Source organism: Oncorhynchus mykiss, chromosome 13 (genome assembly GCF_013265735.2).
Source record: "Oncorhynchus mykiss isolate Arlee chromosome 13, USDA_OmykA_1.1, whole genome shotgun sequence".
Lineage (NCBI taxonomy): Eukaryota > Metazoa > Chordata > Actinopteri > Salmoniformes > Salmonidae > Oncorhynchus > Oncorhynchus mykiss.
The window spans coordinates 56,890,169-56,915,373 of record NC_048577.1 but is presented as its reverse complement, the minus strand read 5'-3'; the positions used below and the strand labels follow the sequence as shown (position 1 = coordinate 56,915,373).

Below are 25,205 nucleotides of genomic sequence, written 5' to 3'. Positions count from 1 at the left end.
AGGCTGCTCAGTCTGCTAAATTAGCATCGCACAGACCCACCAGCCTCCCTCTCTCTCTCTCTCTCTCTCTCTCTCTCTCTCTCTCTCTCTCTCTCTCTCTCTCGCTCTTTCTCTCTCTCTATCCCTCTGTCTTCCTCCTCTCTCTCTCTCTCTCTCTCTCCCCCCCTCTCTCTCTCTCTCTTTCTCTCTCTCCCTATTTCTCTCTCTCTATCCCTCTGTCTTTCTCCTCTCTCTCTCTCTCTCTCTCTCTCTCTCTCTCTCTCTCTCTCCCTCTTTCTCTCTCTCTCCCTCTTTCTCTCTCTCTCCCTGTCTCGCTCTTTCTCTCTCTCTATCCCTCTGTCTCTCTCTCTCTCTCTCTATTTCTCTCTCTCTATCCCTCTATCTTTCTCCTCTCTCTCTCTCTCTCTCTCTCTCTCTCTCTCTCTCATTCTCTCTCTGTCTCTGTTCTTCTATACGTGGGAGGGGAAGAGAGGAGGGAGGGGGATAGGATACAGGGACAGGAAAGGAGAAAAGAGAGAGAGGGAGGGAGAGGGAGGAGAGATGGAGGGAGAGGGGAGGAGAGATGGAGGGAGCAAGGGGAAGGCAGGGGGTGAAAAGAGGAGAGGAGAAGAGAGAGATGAGGGAGTGAGGGGAAGGCAGGGGGTGAAGAGAGAAGAGGATAAGAGAGAGATGGAGGGAGTGAGGGGAAGGCAGGGGGTGAAGAGAGAAGAGGAGAAGAGAGAGATGGAGGGAGTAAGGGGAAGGCAGGGGGTGAAAAGAGAAGAGGAGAAGAGAGAGATGGAGGGAGTGAGGGGAAGGCAGAGGTGGGCGTGATGCTTTTTTGATCAGCAGCCAGATTTTCACCCTTGTCTGTCAGTCTACACAGAGGAGAGGAGAGAGGGATGGGGAGAATAGAGGAGGGAGGGAGGGAGGGGGAGAATAGAGGAGGGAGGGAGGGGGAGAATAGAGGAGGGAGAGGGGAGAGGAGAGGAGAGAGGAGATGAGAGAGAGGGATGGGGAGAATAGAGGAGGGAGGGAGGGGGAGAATAGAGGAGGGAGGGAGGGGGAGAATAGAGGAGGGAGGGATGGGGAGAATAGAGGAGGGAGAGGAGAGAGGAGATGAGAGAGAGGCTGCTGCTTCAATGCACCGCTGCTCCCTGCTGAATGTCAGTACCCCTCTCTCTCCCCTCCCCCTTCCCTCCATCATTGACCTTCCTCCAGAGTGCAGTGTGGCGTTACCGCCACCAGATGGCGCCTCCCATAAAGAAAACTACAACCTTGGAAATCCAAACAAAACAGGAAGAGTGGGCTGCTAATGTGATCACACTCCCACTTTCAGTCATAACAATGCACAGCGTGGCTGACTAATGTTTTCCGAGAGGTGCAGTGTGAGAGGTAGCTAGTGGGATAAAGTGTAGGATGATTTGCCATTTTGTCAAGGTCATTCGTAGGACTCCCTGTGCAGTCATTTAAAATGAACAAATGTAGCGGATGACATCTTAATGTGCGTAGGGCTTCATCCCAAATGGCACACTATTAAGTAGAGCACTTCTTTTGACCAGGGCCCTATATGGATGTTAATGGGCAACATACATTCCACAACAGTAACATTCTTGTTCCTTTGCATAGAATGTGTTTGTTGTAGATTAGAACAGTGGGTGCCGACATGGATGAGACTCAGCTGAACTCTGTCAACCCAGTTGGAGCTGGATTCCTTTCCTATGTCTGCTAGCCTTTCAGCTTGGTGCTGAACACTCTATTAGAGTCTGTGTTTAGTGATGGGAGGGAATCGACAGGCTGACCTCCAGCCCTGCAGAAGGCTGTGTGAGACCAATCAGTGTTCGGTGTTCAGGTGGCGTTAACAGTGGTGTTAGTGGACTGGCCAGTCAATAGTGCTCAGCGCCAGGCAGAGATGCCTGATAGGCTGTTGCCACGGGAGATGCAGAGACACACGACCTTGGTTACACACATCCTCTGTCTCTGTCTGTGCCTGACTCTCTCTTTGTCCATTTATGAGTGTGTGTCTGTCTGTTTATGTGTGTGTGTTAATGTCTCTCTCACTCTCTTTTTCCTTACTCTCTGTCACTGTCACTATATGTCATTCTCTGTATGTCTGTCTCTGTCACTATATGTCATTCTCTGTATGTCTGTCTCTGTCACTGTATGTCATTCTCTGTATGTCTGTCTCTGTCACTATATGTCATTCTCTGTATGTCTGTCTCTGTCACTATATGTCATTCTCTGTATGTCTGTCTCTGTCACTATATGTCATTCTCTGTATGTCTGTCTCTGTCACTATATGTCATTCTCTGTATGTCTGTCTCTGTCACTATATGTCATTCTCTGTATGTCTGTCTCTGTCACTATATGTCATTCTCTGTATGTCTGTCTCTGTCAAAAACTGAAATGTAATGTATTGTAATATCACAATATTAGAAATTCCTAACCAGAGGGGATAGAGAGACGGGAGTCTTGGATTATAGGAATGTTTACGGAGATAAAAGCATAATTATTCTGATGTGTATGGTTCTGTTCTCTCAGGGTGGGTGAGTCTCCAGGACAAGGCAGGAAAGTACAGAAGAAGCCAAAGAGCCCTCCCACTAACAGGTACAGTAGAGAACAGTGCTGCCCCCTACTGACTGCACATAAGTGGCTCTTACTGTCTCCTATACTTCACATCTCTGACTGTCTCCTATACTTCACATATTTTACTGTCTCCTATACTTCACATCTCTGACTGTCTCCTATACTTCACATATCTTACTGTCTCCTATACTTCACATCTCTGACTGTCTCCTATACTTCACATCTCTGACTGTCTCCTATACTTCACATCTCTGACTGTCTCCTATACTTCTCATCACTCTCTCTCCCCCTCAGGATCCTGAAGCCAGAATGCCTCTGTCCCAGGTCAGCTAAACCGACATTTCTCCAACATTTCTCTACTTCTCCCCCTCTCTTTATTTCTCTGCCCTTCTTCTTTAATTCCTTAACTCATAAAAAATAAAAACTCCAATAAATACTAAAATTTTAATTTATAATGAATAAAAATCACCCCATCTCTCCCCCCTCTCTGTCTGTCAATCTAAGTCTGTGTGTCAGGAGCTGGTACAGAAATACCTCGGAGGACAGAGTGAGGCGCTCAGACAGCCTGAAGAATCATAACTCCCTGAGCTAACTGGTTCCTCCCTCAGTCCCTCTATGACCCCTCACTCCCTGACCCCCTTTGATCCTTGACCTCTGGGCCTTCTATCAGCCCCATGTTGCACTATGGTTTGACTACCACCAATGCTACTAGTCCCTCTAACCTCCCTCTAACCTCCCTCTGACCTCCCTCTAACCTCCCTCTAACTTCCCTCTAACCTCCCTCTAACCTCCCTCTGACCTCCCTCTAACCTCCCTCTAACCTCCCTCTGACCTCCCTCTGACCTCCCTCTAACTTCCCTCTAACTTCCCTCTAACCTCCCTCTGACCTCCCTCTGACCTCCCTCTGAACTCCCTCTAACTTCCCTCTAACCTCCCTCTGACCTCCCTCTGACCTCCCTCTAACTTCCCTCTAACCTGCCTCTGACCTCCCTCTAATCTCCCTCTAACCTCCCTCTGACCTCCCTCTGACCTCCCTCTAACCTCCCTCTAACTTCCCTCTAACCTCCCTCTAACTTCCCTCTAACCTCCCTCTAACCTCCCTCTGACTTCCCTCTGACCTCCCTCTGACCTCCCTCTGACGGTTCAGTCCAGTGCTCACTGCCCAGGACATACCCTATCCAATGGATTGTTGCTATAGTTACATAGATTGTTCTACTATTTATCTCCCTTTTGCATGTGTACAGACGGATTCTGTTTATTTGCTTACCTCGTGTTTCGGACATTTCAGTGAAAAGTTGTCGTCTTGGAACATGCAGCCTGAGAGAGAGAGAAAGAGAGAGAAGGAAGGAGACAGAGAGGGAGAGAAGGAAAGAGAAAGATAGAGGTAGGGAGAGAAGGAAGGAGAGAGAGAGAGAGAGAGGGAGAGAGAGAGAGAAGGAAGGAAGCAGAAAGAGATATAGAGAGGGAGAGAGAGAAGGAAGGAGGGAGAGGAAGAGATGGAAGGAGAGAGAGACAGAGAGGGAGAGAGAGAAGGAAGGAGGGAGAGACAGAGAGGGAGAGAGAAGGAAGGAGAGAGACATAGAGAGAGAGAAGTAAGGAGAGAGACAGAGAGGGAGAGAGAGAGAAGGAAGGAGAGAATGATAGGATGAGGTAGGTTGCAGCCATGGTGTACTCTGCAGGATTAAACTGGTCCTTCAGTTCCTCTCAGTGCTGCCTCTGTGAGGAGTTCTAATCCCCACGGTACCTACTGATGGCATGATGTAATGTGAGGGGAGGCCATACCTACATACAGCATATGCTTATACACAAATGAACACACACACACACACACACACACACACACACACACACACACACACACACGCTACCTCCACCCCTTCATTCCCCCTCCTCCTTCACCCTTCCCTCTTACTCCCCTCCCCCTTCACCCTTCCCTCTTACTCCCCTCCCCCTTCACCCTTCCCTCCTACTCCCCTCCCCCTTCACCCTTCCCTCTTACTCCCCTCCCCCTTCACCCTTCCCTCTTACTCCCCTCCCCCTTCACCCTTCCCTCTTACTCCCCTCCCCCTTCACCCTTCCCTCTTACTCCCCTCCCCCTTCACCCTTCCCTCTTACTCCCCTCCCCCTTCACCCTTCCCTCCTACTCCTCCCACTCCTTCTTGCCTGCTTTATCCATCCCTCTCCTCCTCTCTCCTCTCTCTCTCTCTCTCTGAGGGCTCTTACCTCTCTCCTCCTCTCTCCATCCCTCTCATCTCTCTCTCTCTCTCTCTCTCTGAGGGCTCTTACCTCTCTACTCCTCTCTCCAACCCTTTCCTCTCTCTCTCTCTCCGAGGGCTCTTACCTCTCTCCTCCTCTCTCCATCCCTTTCCTCTCTCTCCTCTCTCTCTCTCTCTGTCTCTGAGGGCTCTTACCTATCTCCTCCTCTCCTCCTCTCTCCTCTCTCTCTCCTCTCTCTCTCTCTCTGAGGGCTCTTACCTATCTCCTCCTCTCCTCCTCTCTCCTCTCTCTCTCCTCTCTCTCTCTCTCTCTCTCTCTCTCTCTCTCTCTCTCTCTCTCTCTCCGAGGGCTCTTACCTATCTCCTCCTCTCCTCCTCTCTCCTCTCTCTCCTCTCTCTCTCTCTCTCTCTCTCCGAGGGCTCTTACCTATCTCCTCCTCTCTCCTCCTCTCCCCTCTCTCTCCTCCTCTCTCCTCTCTCTCTCTCTCTCTCTCTCTGAGGGCTCTTACCTATCTCCTCCTCTCCTCCTCTCTCCTCTCTCTCTCCTCTCTCTCTCTGAGGGCTCTTACCTATCTCCTCCTCTCTCCTCTCTCTCTCCTCTCTTTCTCTCTCTGAGGGCTCTTACCTATCTCCTCCTCTCCTCCTCTCTCCTCCTCTCTCCTCTCTCTCTCTCTCTCTGAGGGCTCTTACCTATCTCCTCCTCTCTCTCTCCTCTCCTCTCTCTCTCTCTCCTCCTCTCTCCTCTCTCTCTCCTCTCTCTCTCTCTCTGAGGGCTCTTACCTATCTCCTTGGCGCAGATGTAGTGGTATTTATGAGGGCAGCCTTTCCAGCAGCAGCTGATGGACGCGCCCACTCTCTGGCACTTGGAACAGCTCTGGAGACCAGACAGACAGACAGAGAGAAAGACGGACAGAGGGACAGCCAGCCAGACAGAGAGACATAGAGCCATACAGACGGGCAGACAGGCAGACAGACGGGCAGACAGGCAGACAGACAGTCTCCAGTTAATAATAAAGCATCTACTTGATGTTGCCAAAAATACGTCACTGTGTCCAATATGTCACTGTGTCCAATATGTCACTGTGTCCAATACGTCACTGTGTCCAATACGTCACTGTGTTCAATATGTCACTGTGTCCAATATATCACTGTGGACAATATGTCACTGTGTCCAATATATCACTGTGGACAATATATCACTGTGTCCAATATGTCACTGTGTCCAATATGTCACTGTGTCCAACATGTCACTGTGGACAATATGTCACTGTGTCCAATATGTCACTGTGGACAATATGTCACTGTGACCAATATGTCACTGTGTCCAATACGTCACTGTGTCCAATATGTCACTGTGTCCAATATGTCACTGTGTCCAATATGTCACTGTGTTCAATATGTCACTGTGTCCAATATATCACTGTGGACAATATGTCACTGTGTCCAATACGTCACTGTGTCCAATACGTCACTGTGTCCAATATGTCACTGTGGACAATATGTCACTGTGGACAGTATGTCACTGTGTCCAATATGTCACTGTGTCCAATATGTCACTGTGTCCAATATGTCACTGTGTCCAATACGTCACTGTGTCCAATACGTCACTGTGTTCAATATGTCACTGTGTCCAATATATCACTGTGGACAATATGTCACTGTGTCCAATATATCACTGTGGACAATATATCACTGTGTCCAATATGTCACTGTGTCCAATATGTCACTGTGTCCAACATGTCACTGTGGACAATATGTCACTGTGTCCAATATGTCACTGTGGACAATATGTCACTGTGACCAATATGTCACTGTGTCCAATACGTCACTGTGTCCAATATGTCACTGTGTCCAATATGTCACTGTGTCCAATATGTCACTGTGTTCAATATGTCACTGTGTCCAATATATCACTGTGGACAATATGTCACTGTGTCCAATACGTCACTGTGTCCAATACGTCACTGTGTCCAATATGTCACTGTGGACAATATGTCACTGTGGACAGTATGTCACTGTGTCCAATATGTCACTGTGGACAATATGTCACTGTGTCCAATATGTCACTGTGTCCAACATGTCACTGTGTCCAACATGTCACTGTGGACAATATGTCACTGTGGACAATATGTCACTGTGGACAATATGTCACTGTGTCCAATATGTCACTGTGGACAATATGTCACTGTGTCCAATATGTCACTGTGTCCAACATGTCACTGTGGACAATATGTCACTGTGGACAATATGTCACTGTGTCCAATATGTCACTGTGTCCAATATGTCACTGTGGACAATATGTCACTGTGGACAATATGTCACTGTGGACAGTATGTCACTGTGTCCAATATGTCACTGTGGACAATATGTCACTGTGTCCAATACGTCACTGTGTCCAACATGTCACTGTGTCCAATATGTCACTGTGACCAATATGTCACTGTGTCCAATATGTCACTGTGGACAATATGTCACTGTGTCCAATATGTCACTGTGGACAATATGTCACTGTGTCCAATACGTCACTGTGTCCAATATGTCACTCTGTCCAATATGTCACTGTGACCAATATGTCACTGTGTCCAATATGTCACTGTGTCCAATATGTCACTGTGGACAATATGTCACTGTGGACAATATGTCACTGTGTCCAATATGTCACTGTGGACAGTATGTCACTGTGTCCAATATGTCACTGTGGACAATATGTCACTGTGGACAATATGTCACTGTGGAAGGAATGTCACTGTGTCCAATATGTCACTGTGGACAATATGTCACTGTGTCCAATACGTCACTGTGTCCAATATGTCACTGTGTCCAATATGTCACTGTGTCCAATATGTCACTGTGTCCAATACGTCACTGTGTCCAATATGTCACTGTGTCCAATATGTCACTGTGGACAATATGTCACTGTGGACAATATGTCACTGTGTCCAATACGTCACTGTGTCCAATATGTCACTGTGTCCAATATGTCACTGTGTCCAATATGTCACTGTGGACAATATGTCACTGTGTCCAATACGTCACTGTGTCCAATATGTCACTGTGTCCAATATGTCACTGTGACCAATATGTCACTGTGTCCAATATGTCACTGTGTCCAACATGTCACTGTGTCCAATATGTCACTGTGGACAATATGTCACTGTGTCCAATATGTCACTGTGTCCAACATGTCACTGTGGACAATATGTCACTGTGGACAATATGTCACTGTGTCCAATATGTCACTGTGTCCAATATGTCACTGTGGACAATATGTCACTGTGGACAATATGTCACTGTGGACAGTATGTCACTGTGTCCAATATGTCACTGTGGACAATATGTCACTGTGTCCAATACGTCACTGTGTCCAATATGTCACTGTGTCCAATATGTCACTGTGACCAATATGTCACTGTGTCCAATATGTCACTGTGGACAATATGTCACTGTGTCCAATATGTCACTGTGGACAATATGTCACTGTGTCCAATACGTCACTGTGTCCAATATGTCACTGTGTCCAATATGTCACTGTGACCAATATGTCACTGTGTCCAATATGTCACTGTGTCCAATATGTCACTGTGGACAATATGTCACTGTGGACAATATGTCACTGTGGACAATATGTCACTGTGGAAGGAATGTCACTGTGTCCAATATGTCACTGTGGACAATATGTCACTGTGGACAATATGTCACTGTGGACAGTATGTCACTGTGTCCAATATGTCACTAATGGACAATATGTCACTGTGTCCAATACGTCACTGTGTACAATATGTCACTGTGTCCAATATGTCACTGTGTCCAATATGTCACTGTGTCCAATACGTCACTGTGTCCAATATGTCACTGTGTCCAATATGTCACTGTGGACAATATGTCACTGTGGACAATATGTCACTGTGTCCAATACGTCACTGTGTCCAATATGTCACTGTGTCCAATATGTCACTGTGTCCAATATGTCACTGTGGACAATATGTCACTGTGTCCAATACGTCACTGTGTCCAATATGTCACTGTGTCCAATATGTCACTGTGACCAATATGTCACTGTGTCCAATATGTCACTGTGGACAATATGTCACTGTGTCCAACATGTCACTGTGTCCAATACGTCACTGTGGACAATATGTCACTGTGGACAATATGTCACTGTGTCCAATACGTCACTGTGTCCAATATGTCACTGTGTCCAATATGTCACTGTGTCCAATATGTCACTGTGGACAATATGTCACTGTGTCCAATACGTCACTGTGTCCAATATGTCACTGTGTCCAATATGTCACTGTGACCAATATGTCACTGTGTCCAATATGTCACTGTGGACAATATGTCACTGTGTCCAACATGTCACTGTGTCCAATATGTCACTGTGGACAATATGTCACTGTGTCCAATATGTCACTGTGTCCAACATGTCACTGTGGACAATATGTCACTGTGGACAATATGTCACTGTGTCCAATATGTCACTGTGTCCAATATGTCACTGTGGACAATATGTCACTGTGGACAATATGTCACTGTGGACAGTATGTCACTGTGTCCAATATGTCACTGTGGACAATATGTCACTGTGTCCAATACGTCACTGTGTCCAATATGTCACTGTGTCCAATATGTCACTGTGTCCAATATGTCACTGTGTCCAATACGTCACTGTGTCCAATATGTCACTGTGTCCAATATGTCACTGTGGACAATATGTCACTGTGGACAATATGTCACTGTGTCCAATACGTCACTGTGTCCAATATGTCACTGTGTCCAATATGTCACTGTGTCCAATATGTCACTGTGTCCAATATGTCACTGTGGACAATATGTCACTGTGTCCAATACGTCACTGTGTCCAATATGTCACTGTGTCCAATATGTCACTGTGGACAATATGTCACTGTGTCCAATACGTCACTGTGTCCAATATGTCACTGTGGACAATATGTCACTGTGTCCAAAACGTCACTGTGTCCAATATGTCACTGTGTCCAATATGTCACTGTGACCAATATGTCACTGTGTCCAATATGTCACTGTGTCCAATATGTCACTGTGGACAATATGTCACTGTGGACAATATGTCACTGTGGAAGGAATGTCACTGTGTCCAATATGTCACTGTGGACAATATGTCACTGTGGACAATATGTCACTGTGGACAGTATGTCACTGTGTCCAATATGTCACTAATGGACAATATGTCACTGTGTCCAATACGTCACTGTGTCCAATATGTCACTGTGTCCAATATGTCACTGTGTCCAATATGTCACTGTGTCCAATACGTCACTGTGTCCAATATGTCACTGTGTCCAATATGTCACTGTGGACAATATGTCACTGTGGACAATATGTCACTGTGTCCAATACGTCACTGTGTCCAATATGTCACTGTGTCCAATATGTCACTGTGTCCAATATGTCACTGTGGACAATATGTCACTGTGTCCAATACGTCACTGTGTCCAATATGTCACTGTGTCCAATATGTCACTGTGACCAATATGTCACTGTGTCCAATATGTCACTGTGGACAATATGTCACTGTGTCCAACATGTCACTGTGTCCAATACGTCACTGTGGACAATATGTCACTGTGGACAATATGTCACTGTGTCCAATACGTCACTGTGTCCAATATGTCACTGTGTCCAATATGTCACTGTGTCCAATATGTCACTGTGGACAATATGTCACTGTGTCCAATACGTCACTGTGTCCAATATGTCACTGTGTCCAATATGTCACTGTGACCAATATGTCACTGTGTCCAATATGTCACTGTGGACAATATGTCACTGTGTCCAACATGTCACTGTGTCCAATATGTCACTGTGGACAATATGTCACTGTGTCCAATATGTCACCTGTGTCCAACATGTCACTGTGGACAATATGTCACTGTGGACAATATGTCACTGTGTCCAATATGTCACTGTGTCCAATATGTCACTGTGGACAATATGTCACTGTGGACAATATGTCACTGTGGACAGTATGTCACTGTGTCCAATATGTCACTGTGGACAATATGTCACTGTGTCCAATACGTCACTGTGTCCAATATGTCACTGTGTCCAATATGTCACTGTGTCCAATATGTCACTGTGTCCAATACGTCACTGTGTCCAATATGTCACTGTGTCCAATATGTCACTGTGGACAATATGTCACTGTGGACAATATGTCACTGTGTCCAATACGTCACTGTGTCCAATATGTCACTGTGTCCAATATGTCACTGTGTCCAATATGTCACTGTGTCCAATATGTCACTGTGGACAATATGTCACTGTGTCCAATACGTCACTGTGTCCAATATGTCACTGTGTCCAATATGTCACTGTGACCAATATGTCACTGTGTCCAATATGTCACTGTGGACAATATGTCACTGTGTCCAACATGTCACTGTGTCCAATACGTCACTGTGTCCAATATGTCACTGTGTCCAACATGTCACTGTGTCCAATATGTCACTGTGTCCAACATGTCACTGTGTCCAATACGTCACTGTGTCCAATATGTCACTGTGTCCAATACGTCAATGTCACTGTGTCCAATATGTTCCCTACAAAATAGACTTGAACAAGGCAAATGTTTTTCTTATTTGTGATCTATTTTTTCTTATTATTCCATTTCATAGTAATGTAAAAACCCCATTCATTTCTAACTGTGGGAGGTTAGAATTATAGATCACAATCATGTACAGTTTACTGTATGTGAAATACAGCACTTGAAATATTGATTCTCCATTGGTAAGATGCAGGATCAGTATCAACCGGAGAGAGAGAGGTGGAAAGAGAGAGAGAAAGAAAAAGAGAGAAATCAGCATAGAGAAAGAAGAAGGTCTCACCGTTTCTGTGGAGGTGTGAACAGCCTCTTTCAGGCCGTACAGCCTCCCTGCCACCATGATGATCCCATTGGTCCAGATAGCACAGTTCTCATGGGCCCAGTGTTCCTTAGCCTCAGCCTCCCCCTGCAGTCTCTGGAGGAGGCCTCCTCCTCCATTGCCCCCTTCCTGACCACCAGCTGTGGCCTCCGCAGCCCTCCTCTCCCCCTGGAGCTTCTGCATCCTCCTGAACCGATCCCGTAGGGTGGGCCGGTGCGTGCTTCCGCCCTCCGCCGGTGCCCTCTCTGCCCTCCTGGGGCGCCAATGGTGGGGGTGGGGCTGATGATGGTGACTCCCACCACTACTACTACTGCCCTGCTTTGTGACTGTCTCCATATCCACCTTTTTACTAACTTCCTTTTTGAAGCCGGGGTCTCCTTCGCTTGTTGGGGTGCTGCTGCTTGGTTCCCTGATGCTACTGTTGGAGCTTATTTTCTCTCGGTTTTCCCTCGGGGTTTCTATATGTCTTGCTGACAGGATTTTGCGGGGGATGCTATCCTCTGGGAAGTAGGGCCCACACAAATCCCCCAGCTCACGGTAATTTGCTGGCTTTCCACACAGGCAACACGTTAGACACCTGTCAATTAACGTTTTGTTAACCAAGGGCCCCTGGAGCATAGCTGAGGAGCTGGGTATCGCCTTGGCAACTGTGACTGGGTTTTTAATTTTGTCCGGGCTCTTTTTCCGGAGATTCTGAAGCACCATCTTCAGCTCTTCATCGCGCCTGTTGACGATGGTACAGAGAGAGGTGAAGTCTCCGGAGCTGTCCATACGCACATATGGACAGAAGGAGTGTTTGATTCTGCTTTCAGGAGTCTTACTCAGTACCTGTTTGAGAGAGGGCTCTGGCTGCTTTTCCTCTGACACTGCAGGACTTTCCTTTTTCCATTTCTTCTTCTTGAGTCTGGCCTCCCTCCCTGCAGCCTTTACCACCGCTTCAATCACCTCCATGGCGTCTTTGATTCCCTTTTTAGGACCAGGTTTTTTGTGAACCCTCAGAGGTTTGCTGCTCTGCTGTTCACCTGGTGCTCTCCCTCTCTTTTTGGAGGGGGATGAAGAGGGCTTCCTCCCTCGTTTGGAGGGAGGCGGCTGGATCATTTCTGTGGCGATCACCTGCAGGCTGTCTGTGATCTCACCTGGGCCGGCTGGTAGAGCGGGCGTTGTTGTTAACGCTATGTCAGTGGGTGTCTCTGTCTGCTGTTCTGCTGTTGTTGTCTCTACCTCCTCGTCAGCCACAGGCCCCTCTGAAGGCTGTCCTCCTTTCCTCTTCCTCCTCCTCTGTTTCAGGTGCATCTCGTGGTTGTTCTTGATGGCCCTCTGCTTGGCCAGCCGCGGCGTGTTGATGATCAGGCTCCCCGTCTCCATGGCGACCACCGTGGCGTCCGTGCTCTCTACCATGGCCCATTTCCTCCTCTTGGTCCTGGTGGGTTTGTTGGCGCCGCTCGCCGCTGCAGCGTCTGGCACCCCTGATGGGAGTGGCTCCGGCTGCACCCCCTCCCCGGTGTTCTGCTGCACCCTTCTCTCCTGTTCTGTGTTCTGGGCCCCCGTGGAGCTCCCCACGTCTCTTGCTAACTCCTCCCGTGACACATCAGGGGCGCTCACCGCCGCCACTGGGGCCTCGCTCTCCTCCGAGACGGGCAGCGACACAGGCTTTGACGTCACTTCATCTACTGTCGCCTCTGTGCTCTCGGGCTGTGGTGTTGGCGGGTGTTTCTTCGAACCGGTGCCCGAGTTTATTTTCTGAACCATGGCCTCGTATTTCAGACCCCTGCCTTTGCGCGGGGGGAGGTACTTGGTTTTAGTGGGACACTGAGAAGGGACACTGGGCATTTCACTAACCACATCACCGTCAGCCATCGTGGGAGGAGGGTTATCTTTGGTCAGCACAGTGATCAGAGAGGCCTTGATGTGCCTGCCTCTCTTTAGCCTTCTCTTGGGCCCTCGGACACCCATCTCCTTGGGTTTGACTAATGGAGGCTGGTTGGCCTGGTCAGAATGGGGAGTTTCAGGCTGGGGCTGTTTTGGTTTTGGTTTTGGACCTCGCTTTTTCTTCACCGGAGGCTCTAGAGGCAGAGGACTGGGTTTTCTTTTGAGTGGAGGTACAGGTGCAGTTTCAAGAGGTACAGCTACAGTCGGTTCTTTAGGTTTCTCAGGTGGAGCGACAGGTATACTAATGTCTGTTACACTGTTGTTTGTTACACTGTTGTCTTTTATGCTGGTGTCTGTTACGCTGGTGTCTGTTACACTGGTGTCTGTTACATTGGGGTCTGATACACTAGTGTCTGTTACTCTGGTGTCTGTTACACTGACGTCTGTTGCAATGGTGTCGGTTTCACTGGTGTCTGGTTTACTGGTGTCTGTTACACTGGTGTCTGGTTTACTGGTGTCTGTTATACTGGTGTTGGTTTTACTGGGGTCTGTTACTCTGGTGTCTGTTACACTGGTGTCTGTTACACTGGTGTCTGTTACACTGGTGTCTGGTTTACTGGTGTCTGTTACACTGGTGTCTGGTTTACTGGTGTCTGTTACACTGGTGTCTGGTTTACTAGAGTCTGTTACACTGGTGTCTGTTATACTTGTGTCTGTCTGGTTAGGGAAGACAGGGATTGCTGGCTCTATGCTCATACGTTCCTCATTTTGTAACACTGCATTGGACTTTGTTATACCTGTCAGGGTTTGAGTCAGGATTCCCTCAGATTGCGCCTTCTCTTTTTCCTTTGGAAGCTTATCCTGGGGGGGCTTCCTGGATCTCAGGACCATGTTCTTTCCGTCCTTGCTTGGAGCTTTCACTTCCTGTTTCCCATCACCTTGCTGACTGTTGATGCTCAAGCTCTTCTGGCCTCTTCCTGGACCCCCTGTTATGAGTGGAATGGGACCTTCCTGTTCTGCCAACTTCGACTTAGAGCCCGTACCCCTGGGACGACCACGGGGTGCTCCTTCATTTGGTTTTGAACCAGGTTTTGGTCCTGGTTTTGGACCCGGTTTAGGCCCTGGTTTTAGAACAGTTTTTGGGCCTGGTTTAGGCCCCGGTTTTAAACCTGGTTTTTGGCTGGGCTTCGAATCGGGTTTCAAACCTGGTTTTGGTCCTGGTTTTAGACTTGGCTTTGAACCTGGTTTTGGCCCTGGTTTTAGTCCTGGTTTAGGCCCTGGTTTTAACCCTGACTTTGGGCCTGGTTTTGGGCCTGGTTTCGAACCTGGTTTCCGCCCTGGTTTCCGTCTTTCAGGGGGCTGGGGATCCTTAGGAGGAGTGTCCTGCGCGTTGAATGAGCGAGTGCACATTCTGGACCGGGAGCCCTCAACAAGCAGTTTGGGTGTCTCGCTCGTTGTGATTATGTCCTGGTGAGCGGCCATGTCTAGCTGATCGGAGAACAGAGCACTCTTGCTGGAGGGCATGCAGGGTTTCTGCGGTGGCGAGGGGGCACTCTCCCCCTCTCTCTCCACACTCAGCTGTCTCCTGAATTCCACACTTGAGTGCATCAGTCTCCTCCTGCCTCGGCCGTGCTTCCGGCCGAAAGCCTGCGGGTGTGCAGATAGGGCCACGGGTTCTGGCTTGGCTGAAGGGGTCACAGCGCTTGGGCAGCTGATGCCCGGCTCCATGTCCTCATCACCTTTCTTTGGCGAGGGTGGGGTGTTGGCCCAGGAGGGCGCTGAGTGCAGTATGGACTTCCCCGGCAGCTGAGGGGAGTCAGGCTCCAGCACGTTGGAATCGCTGTGATCAATATGGTCCCTGGTGTGAGACGGAGCTGGAGGTGTTGCTATCTCGCTGAGAGCTGAGAAAACCATCATGGCTGAGTGAGACTGGGGTGGAGTGTCACAAATGGCTGACCCACTTTCTGGGGATTCTGCTGCTGCTGCTGTTGCATCTGGTTGTGCTGCTTGGCTTTCTGTCTCTGCAGACTCTGTGTTACTGTAAGGCTGAGGCTCAGCCAGGCTCTGGCCTTCTGTTCTGCTGCACAGTTCTCCAGAAGGCTCCTCCTGTGGGCTCTTTCTATTGTTGAGGTCCCTCTCAGTTGATGGCAGGCTCTCACTCTCTTCTCCCTCTCTCTCCTCAGCAGACAGAGGAGAAGATATGGAGTTCTGCTTTCTCTCCTCCTCCCCCTCCTCATCCTCCTCCTCTTCTTCTCTGCTCTCTCTCTTCTCTGAGGCGGAGAGCCTCTGGTCCAAAGCCTCGCCCCGTGGGGTAGGGGATGTGTTCTCCGAGCTGTCTTCCTTCTCTGTTAAATATTGATCTTGGTCAAGGTCACCCCTGGAAATATAGGGGGATGTCTTCACTGAGCTCTCAGAGTCAGTGGGAGATTCGGATTTGAAGGCCTCTGATTTCATCTCCTGGCCCAGGTCTCCCTTGTGGCTGGAGTCTGAGAGGCTTGGGGACTTATCCGCCGAGTCCCCTTTGCCTCGGTCGTATTTGTTTTGTATCTTGTGGTACATGTTCTCGTCGTAGCAGTAACTCTTTCCCTCGGTCACTGCTTTGTTGATCTTGCTATACAGCGCTGGGCCTTTCTCGTCCTCTGGCCATTTCTCCCGCTTCTCAGAGGTATCTGTGACATTATCGCTGCCTCTGCGGTCACTCTCGCTGTCGGAGGTCTTTTTCACGCCATCATCCTCGTAGTCTGCTATTTTCTCTGTCCAGGCCAACTCCTCAAAGTTTTCCTTCAGTGGCAAGCCAAGACGTTGGATGTCTGGAGGGGACTGGCTCTCCTGCTTCATGGGGCTGGGAATCGTCACACTCACGGGGGACCTCTCATCCCCCACGCTCTTCATGGAGGTTTGTCGGGGTTCGTGTCCCCCCTGTGACCTGGGGTCAGGGGTCATGTTGTCCCTGGAAGCCACGCTCTGCAGGCCGGACACAGAGTCACCAGACCGGGTGGACATGTCATCCGGAGAGGTCATGGAGCAGGATGAGGCTGTGTCCAGGCCCAAGTGTGTGTTGTTGGGGGCCTGAGCTGGGCTCCTGCCCTGGCCGCAGTAGTAGTACCCTCTCTCCAGCTGCTCGTCAGAACTACTGGAGTACCCCCCCTCCTGCATCTCCATGGGGACGAGCTGGTGCTGGTTGGTGCTGTAGGGGTCCTGCATGGGACCCCCACCGTGCTGACCCTCGGGGCCTCCTGGCACTCCTTTGTAAACCTCTTCCTTCTTGGAGGAGCTGCCTCCACTGCTCCCAATGCTGCTGCGCTTGGCCCCCTTCTTGTTGGCGACCATGGCCTCGGAGAGCAGCAGCTGCTGCACATTGTTGGAGATGTTCTCCACCTGAGAGGTGAGGGCATTCAGGCTCCACAGGCTGGGGTTGGCAAGCAGCTTCTCAGAGAAGCGCTCCTTCATGGAAACCCCCTGTGTGTAGCTGTGCTGCGGGGTTGGGTGGGCCACGTTGGGGGACGAGGACGGGTGGGAGCGCGGCGGCATCAGCAAGCCTTGGTCCTGCAGACCCGCTGAGGAAGAGGAGGACGAAGAAGCCGCCCCTGGGGTCATTGGTGGCTGGCTGTACTGGAAGCTCTCTGGATTGGTCATCAAAGGGGAAGGGGTGGAGCTGTAGGAGGGCGAGCGGCCTACAGAGCGTGCAGGGGAGTGGCTGGAGGCGGGACTACATGTCTGGTAGTACTGCTCAGGGGATCTGACGGACAGCTCGGACAGACAGTAGTTCTGCTGGGGCTGGCTAAAGTGTTGGTATTTGGGGTGGGTCTCCTGGGGAGTGGGAATGCCTTGCAGTGGGGGCTGGGGCTCATAGCCACCCCTGGAGGGAGTCTGTTGGTAGCTGTAACTGTTCTGGGGTGGCGGGCGGTATCCCCCCTGCTTCAGACCACTGTGGCTGCCCATCTGCCTAGTGTACTGGGAGCTGGGCGGCATACTATATCCCTTGTAACAGTGGGGCATTGGGCTGCACTTCTCCATGTAGGAGGAGGAGGATGGCGAGGGGGACGGGGGATGTTGGGGGTAGTGGAGGTGGCTCTGGGGGTACATCAACGGGGACTGGCCTGGGTTTGCGGGATGGGGCTGGTGGTGTGGGCTGGTGTAGACCGGAGCAGAGGCCTGGTGGGGCTGGTGACACTGGCTCTGGGAGTGAGCCAGCATGTTCTGGTCCAGATACTGGGAGGACCCAGGGGGACCTGGCTCCATCCTGCCTACCATCTCCTGCTCGTACTGAGCTAGCTGAGCTGGGTCGTCCCACTTAGACTGATGGAGGTGGCCTTCACTCATATACTGGGCCGGGTATCCCCCCGGGCCCATGTGATTGCTGTAGCCGCCTGCCTGCATATGCTGGGGAGTGGGAGGAGGTCCTTGGCTCCCCCCACTGTAAGCCTTCTTATCATGAGGCGTCGAACCTCCTCCACCACCCACACCACCACCCACACCGCCTCCATTACCCTGGGGGTATCCAGGGTATGCCTGCTGGCTGTAACAGTCCTTAGGTCCAGGTATGGGTCCACTTCCTGGTCCAGGTCCGGCTCCTGGTCCCGCTGGAGGCATCCCTGTAGCGGTGGCCAGCGCGTGCGCCTCGTAGACCTGCCTGGTCTGTCCGTGGTGGGGGTGTTGTCGGTAGCTCTCCAGGCGTGATAATTCATGGTGCTCCTGCTGGTAGCAGGGCTGGTTGCCATGGAAACCGCTCCTCTCTCTGCTGAACGACTGCATGGCTCCAGCTATAGGAGGGGCGGGGGGAGGGAGGGGGTCGGGGGTGGGGGTGTTCTGACAGAGAGAGAGAGAGAGAGATGAGAGAGAGATGAGAGAAGGAGTGGAGAGGGAGATGGGGAAAGAGGGGGGGGGGGGGATAGAAAAACAGAAGAGAGAAGGAGGGGGTGTTAGTATCACAGAGCCAGGACATTACATCTCTACCTTCACGTCTCTAACCCCAACATCCTTTATCTCACCAGGAAAGATCAGAGACACAACAACAAAGTCTTGCCTTTCTGAGATCAATTGACTTAATATCATGTTCAATTAAAAGAAATGCTCGATTTGAATTCACAAGTAATGTTACTGTACACACCTGTACACAGCTGCACTGGAAATACATTCAAATGATTGATTTTCCCTTGACAGATTCTAAGCAACGGACATATCTTCTGTGCAAGATAAGATGGAGTCTGGACTCTGGTCAGGGAACAGTGAACAAGCTAGAATACTGCGGCCATTTCAACCATCTCAAGATGGAGGGAGCTAGCCCGTTGTTGGTGGAGCTAGCCCGTTGTTGGCGGAGCTAGCCCGTTGTTGGCGGAGCTGCGATTGTCAGGTCATGCAGGAGGCAGTGTGAGTCAGACATGTCTGTTAATGTGAGCTGCCGTCCAAACCAAGCCCGCCACGCAAGGACACGACCTCTGGAGGGGAAACCAGAATAGACGGGGCACAAGAAAACACATAACCAGATAACTTGTGTGATGAATAGATGAGGTGTTAAGAGATAACGGTCGATTGAGATGTTCTGTGACCAAATCCCGTCAATGTCATTCTGCATGAAAAATCTCATGGGAATTTTCACTGTGTTTTTGTGAGGCTATTGTTACTCAATATTTACTTGTAATATGCAAGCACATGTTTCAGTATCACATTACAGCCATTAGCCCTCTCTCTCTCTCTCTCTCTCTCTCTCTCTCTCTCTCTCTCTCTCTCTCTCTCTCTCTCTTGCTCTCTCTCTCTCTCTCTCTCCCTCTCTTCCTCTCTCTCTCTCCCTCTCGCTCTCTCTCTCCCTCTCCCTCTCCCTCTCCCTCTCCCTCTCTCTCTCTCTCTCTCGCTCTCTCTTTCTCTCTCTCCCTCTCTCCCTCTCTCTCTCTCCCTCTCGCTCTCTCTCTCTCCCTCTCTCCCTCTCTCTCTCTCCCTCTCGCTCTCTCTCTCTCCTTCTCTCCCTCTCCCTCTCCCTCTCCCTCTCTCTCACTCTCGCTCTCTCTCTCTCTCGCTCTCTCCCTCTCTCTCGCTCTCTCGCTCTCTCCCTCTCTCCCTCTCTCTCGCTCTCTCGCTCTCTCTCTCTCTCTCTCTCAATTAAATTCAAAGGGGCTTTACTGGCATGGAAACATGTTTACATTGCCAAAGCAAGTGAAATAAACAATAAACAAAAGTGAGGAAACACAGAACATCCACAAAAAACAATTTTAATTTAATATTAAATATTGCGCTTGAATTTAAAAAAAAAAGATAAAGACGTTTCAAGTGTTATATTGTCAGTTATGTACAGTGTTTTAGCAATGTGCAAATAGTTGTAGAACAAATAGTAGGGGAAGATAAATAAACAGATAAATATTGGTGGTATTTACAACGTTGTTTGTGTTCCACTGGTTCCCTTTTCTCGTGGCAACGGGCCACACATCTTGCTGCTGTGATGCCACACTGCGGTATTTCACCTAACCGATGTGGGAGTTCGTCAATGTTTGATTTGTTTATCAAATTATTTGTGGGTCTGTGGGAAATATGTGTCTCTAATATGGTCATACATTTGGCAGGAGGTTAGGAAGTGCAGCTCAGTTACCACCTAATGTTGTGGGCAGTGGGCACATAGCTTGTCTCACTCTCTCTCAAAGGAATGGGCCATACGACATGAACAGACAACACAGGAGCAGCTTCCATTGCAGTAGCACATCTCTAGCAGCTCAACCTAGTCCTCATCCTCTCCTCTCTGTCCCTGCTCCTCCTCTTCTCCAAGCTTCTCTAAGGGGAGTTGTGTGTGTTCCACACAGAGGAGGGAGGGGGGAAGGAGCTCTATAAAGGGAACAGAGTCACCTGGAGACAGTGCAGTGTGTCGGGCTGTTCCAGCTCTGCACCTTGTGCTCAGCCTCCCGCCCCAGGGACAGTGGCATGTCCCAGCAGACAGACAACAGTATTATTCATCTCTGCACTGCAACTGTCTGTGTAGTGTGTGTGTGTGTGTGTGTGTGTTTGTGTGAATGTTCATCCATGTGTGTGCGTGTGCGTGTGTGCGTGTGTGTGTGAACGTTCATCCATGTGTGTGTGTGTGCATGTGTGTGTTTGTGTGAACGTTCATCCATGTGTGTGTGTTTGTGAATGTGTGTGTGTGCAGCTCTGAGCTCATCAAACGGAGGCACAAACAGTTTCCTGGGAGACTACCCACACGGTCTCCCCCATCCCCTATAACTAGCTGTGTGTGTGAGGACAAGGAGGTCTACTCAGGCGCTCACAATTTAGTGGTGTAAGATCTGTCACTGTAGCACAATGTAACACAATGACACACAGACAGCTTCCTTTGTGTGTGTTTTGAAGCTGCGTTTGGATAATAGCGTTGTCAGTCTCCAGCACCACAGACTAAACCGTGGTAATAATTGGCCTGATCGCGTAGCAGCTAGGCGCTATACTATTGATGATGGTTTTGGTGTTCAATTCACCCCCCCTCTGTCTCTGGTTCACTGTTTTCTGTCTCTATCTTTTGCTCTCTTTCTCCTCCCTCTCTCTCTCTCTCTCTCTCTCTCTTTCTCTCTCTCGCTCTCTCTTTACTACTCTTGTCCCGAATCCTTAAATTCAAAACACTCGCTCTGCAGGAACATAATTCGACACATAAAGCCATGCTCTCTCTGGCAACACACATGGTTAGTACAGGCAGCAGGGGAGGATATGCAAAGCTGCTGAAAGCCTCAGTGTCTGGTGTCATTGGTTACGCTCAGGATCTGTAACTGGAAGATGCTACAGCAGAGCAGCAGGAGACGGATGCCTCTTCTCTTCCTCTGTCTGTCTGCCTGTCTGCCTGTCTGTCTGTCTGTCAGTCTCTCAGTCTCTCTGTCTCTCTCTCGCTCTCTCTCGCTCGCCCTCCCTCCCTCCCTCCCTCCCTCCCTCCCTCCCTCCCTCCCTCCCTCCCTGTCTGTCTCTCAGTCTGTCTCTCAGTCTTTCTCTCAGTCTGTCTCTCAGTCGCTCTCTCTCGGTCTCTCTGTCTCTGTCTCTCCGTCTCTCTCTCTAGCTCGCTCTCCCTGTCTGTCTGTCTGTCTGTCTGTCTGTCTGTCTCTCAGTCGCTCTCTCTCGGTCTCTCTGTCTCTGTCTCTCTGTCTCTCTGTCTCTCTCTCTAGCTCGCTCTCCCTGTCTGCCTGCCTGCCTGCCTGCCTGCCTGCCTGCCTGTCTGTCTGTCTCAACTAAATTTTTCAATTTTAATTTAAGGACTTTATTGGCGTGGGAAACATATGTTAATATTGCCAAAGCAAGTGAAGTAGAAAATAAACAAAAGTGAAATAAACAACAAAAATTAACAGTAAACATTACACTCACAAACATTCCAGAAGAATGTCAAATGTCATATTATGGCTACATAGACTACATACAGTGTTCTAACAATATGCAAATAGTTAAAGTACAAAAGGGAAAAGAAATAAACATAAATATGTGTTGTATTTACAATGGTGTTTGTTCTTCGCTGGTTGCCCTTTTCTTGTGGCAAAAGGTCACAAGTCTTGCTGCTGTGATGGCACACCGTGGTATTTCACCCAATAGATACAGTGGGGCAAAAAAGTATTTAGTCAGCCACCAATTGTGCAAGTTCTCCCACTTAAAAAGATGAGAGAGGCCTGTAATTCATCATAGGTACACTTCAACTATGATAGACAAAATTAGCAATTTTTTTTTTGATGAATTTATTTGTAAATGATGGTGGAAAATAAGTATTTGGTCAATAACAAAAGTTTATCTCAATACTTTGTTATATACCCTTTGTTGGCAATGACAGAGGTCAAACGTTTTCTGTAAGTCTTCACAAGGTTTTCACACACTGTTGCTGGTATTTTGGCCCATTCCTCCATGCAGATCTCCTCTAGAGCAGTGATGTTTTGGGGCTGTTGCTGGACAACACAGACTTTCAACTCCCTCCAAAGATTTTCTATGGGGTTGAGATCTGGAGACTGGCTAGGCCACTCCAGGACCTTGAAATGCTTCTTACGAAGCCACTCCCTCATTGCCCGGGCGGTGTGTTTGGGATCATTGTCATGCTGAAAGACCCAGCCACGTTTCATCTTCAATGCCCTTGCTGATGGAAGGAGGTTTTCACTCAAAATCTCACGATACATGGCCCCATTCATTCTTTCCTTTACATGGATCAGTCATCCTGGTCCCTTTGCAGAAAAACAGCCCCAAAGCATGATGTTTCCACCCCCATGCTTCACAGTAGGTTTGGTGTTCTTTGGATGCAACTCAGCATTCTTTGTCCTCCAAACACGACGAGTTGAGTTTTTACCAAAAAGTTATATTTTGGTTTCATCTGACCATATGACATTCTCCCAATCTTCTTCTGGATCATCCAAATGCTCTCTAGCAAACTTCAGACGGGCCTGGACATGTACTGGCTTAAGCAGGGGGACACGTCTGGCACTGCAGGATTTGAGTCCCTGGCGGCGTAGTGTGTTACTGATGGTAGGCTTTGGTCCCAGCTCTCTGCAGGTCATTCACTAGGTCCCCCCGTGTGGTTCTGGGATTTTTGCTCACCGTTCTTGTGATCATTTTGACCCCACGGGGTGAGATCTTGCGTGGAGCCCCAGATCGAGGGAGATTATCAGTGGTCTTGTATATCTTCCATTTCCTAATAATTGCTCCCACAGTTGATTTCTTCAAACCAAGCTGCTTACCTATTGCAGATTCAGTCTTCCCAGCCTGGTGCAGGTCTACAATTTTGTTTCTGGTGTCCTTTGACAGCTCTTTGGTCTTGGCCATAGTGGAGTTTGCAGTGTGACTGTTTGAGGTTGTGGACAGGTGTCATTAATACAGGTAGGAGGACAGAGGAGCCTCTCAAAGAAGAAGTTACAGGTCTGTGAGAGCCAGAAATCTTGCTTGTTTGTAGGTGACCAAATATATATTTTCCACCATAATTTGCAAATAAATTCATTAAAAATCCTACAAATCCTAATTTTGTCTGTCATAGTTGAAGTGTACCTATGATGAAAATTACAGGCCTCTCTCATCTTTTTAAGTGGGAGAACTTGCACAATTGGTGGCTGACAAAATACATTTTTGCCCCACTGTATGGGACTTTATCAAAATTGGGATTGTTTTCTAATTATTTGTGGATCTGTGTAATCTGAGAGAAATATGTGTCTCTAATATGGTCATATTATTGGCAGGAGGTTAGGAAGTACAGCTCAGTTTCCACCTCATTTTGTGGGCAGTCTGGACATAGCCTGTCTTCTCTTGAGAGCCAGGTCTACCTTTGGGGGCCTTTCTCAATAGCAAGGCTATGCTCACTGAATTTATACATAGTAAAAGCTTTCCTTAAGTTTGGGTCAGTCACAGTTGTCAGGTATTATGCCACTGTGTACTCTCAGGGCCAAAAAGCATTCTAGTTTGCTCAGTTTTTTTGTTAATAAGGATCTGCCCCTTTAAAAGAAATGTTAGCCTAAAATGACATACCCAAATCTAACTGCCTGTAGCTCAGGCCCTGATGCAAGGATATGCATATTCTCAGTACCATTTGAAAGGAAACACTTTGAAGTTGGTTGAAATGTGAAAGGAATGTAGGAGAATATAACACAATAGATCTGGTAAAAGATAATACAAAGGAAAAAACAACCGTTCTTTTATATTTTTTTTGTACCATCATCTTTGAAATTTAAGAGAAAGGCCATAATGTATTATTCCAGCCCAGGTGCAATTTAGATTTTGGCCACTAGATGGCAGCAGTCTATGTGCAAAGTTTTAGACTGATCCAATGAACCATTGCATTTCTGTTCAACATTTTGCGTCAAGACCGCCCAATTGTGCCTAATTTGTTTATTAATAACTTTTCATGTTCAAAATTGTGCACTCTCCTCAAATAATAGCATGGTATTCTTTCACTGTAATAGCTACTGTAAATTGGACAGTGCATTTAAGCTTTCTACCCATATAAGATGTGACTATGTCCTGAGAAATGTTCTTGTTACTTACAACCTCATTCTATTTGCATTAGCCTATGTTAGCTCAACCGATCCCGACACCGATCCCGCAGAAGTTCATTCTTTCCAATGTGTCAAGTAATTATATGTTTGTTTTCTCGTGATTTGGTTGGGACTAATATGTTGCTGTCCTGGTGCTCTGTGGGATTTTTTTGTGTTTGTGAACAGAGCCCCCAGGACCAGCTTGCTTAGGGGACTCTTCTCCAGGTTCGTCTCTCTGTAGGGAATGGCTTTGTCATGGAAGGTTTGGGATTCGCTTCCTTTTAGGTGGTTGTAGAATTTAACGTCTCTTTTCTGGATTTTGATAATTAACGGGTATCGGCCTAATTCTGTATGTCTAAATACAGTCCAGTCCAGTCCAGTCCAGTCCAGTCCAGTCAGTCAGTCAGTCAATCAGTCAGTCAGTCAGTCACGTTATCTTTACTGAGGGACTCTCTTTTTCTTTCTCTCTCTCTCTCATTCTCTCTCTCCCTCTCTTTCTTTCTCTCTCTCTCTTTCTTTCTCTCTCTCTTTATCTCTCCCTCAGCTCTTGGCCTGTCCCTGGGCCGTGACTAGAGAGGAGAATGAGGATGGGGGAGGATGAGAAGGAGGGGGAGGAGAGTGGGTGGAGAGGCTAGAGGAGGAGAGGAGACTTGGGTCTGGAAAGGAAATGATTAGTCTAGTGTAGAGGAGAAGGATGAGGGAGG

The 25,205-nt window shown here is 48.6% G+C and overlaps 2 protein-coding genes across 2 annotated transcripts in view; one reads left to right on the top strand and one right to left on the bottom strand.

Annotated features, from left to right (window-relative positions):
* The window catches only part of LOC110486859 (sterol regulatory element-binding protein 1), a 46,282-nt gene extending 42,273 nt beyond the window's left edge, over window positions 1-4,009 (top strand). The window contains exon 20 of the transcript XR_005035610.1: window positions 3,967-4,009. The gene's annotated coding sequence lies outside the window, so the exon portion shown is untranslated. The remainder of the gene's footprint in view (window positions 1-3,966) is intronic.
* The window catches only part of LOC118938331 (retinoic acid-induced protein 1), a 230,465-nt gene that overhangs the window by 3,674 nt on the left and 201,586 nt on the right, over window positions 1-25,205 (bottom strand). The window contains exons 2-4 of the mRNA XM_036941591.1: window positions 11,648-18,361; window positions 5,562-5,655; window positions 3,833-3,882 (exon numbers count right to left, since the gene is read on the bottom strand). Of these exons, the coding sequence (XP_036797486.1) occupies window positions 3,833-3,882; window positions 5,562-5,655; window positions 11,648-18,307 (6,804 nt within the window). The 5' untranslated portion in view covers window positions 18,308-18,361. The remainder of the gene's footprint in view (window positions 1-3,832; window positions 3,883-5,561; window positions 5,656-11,647; window positions 18,362-25,205) is intronic.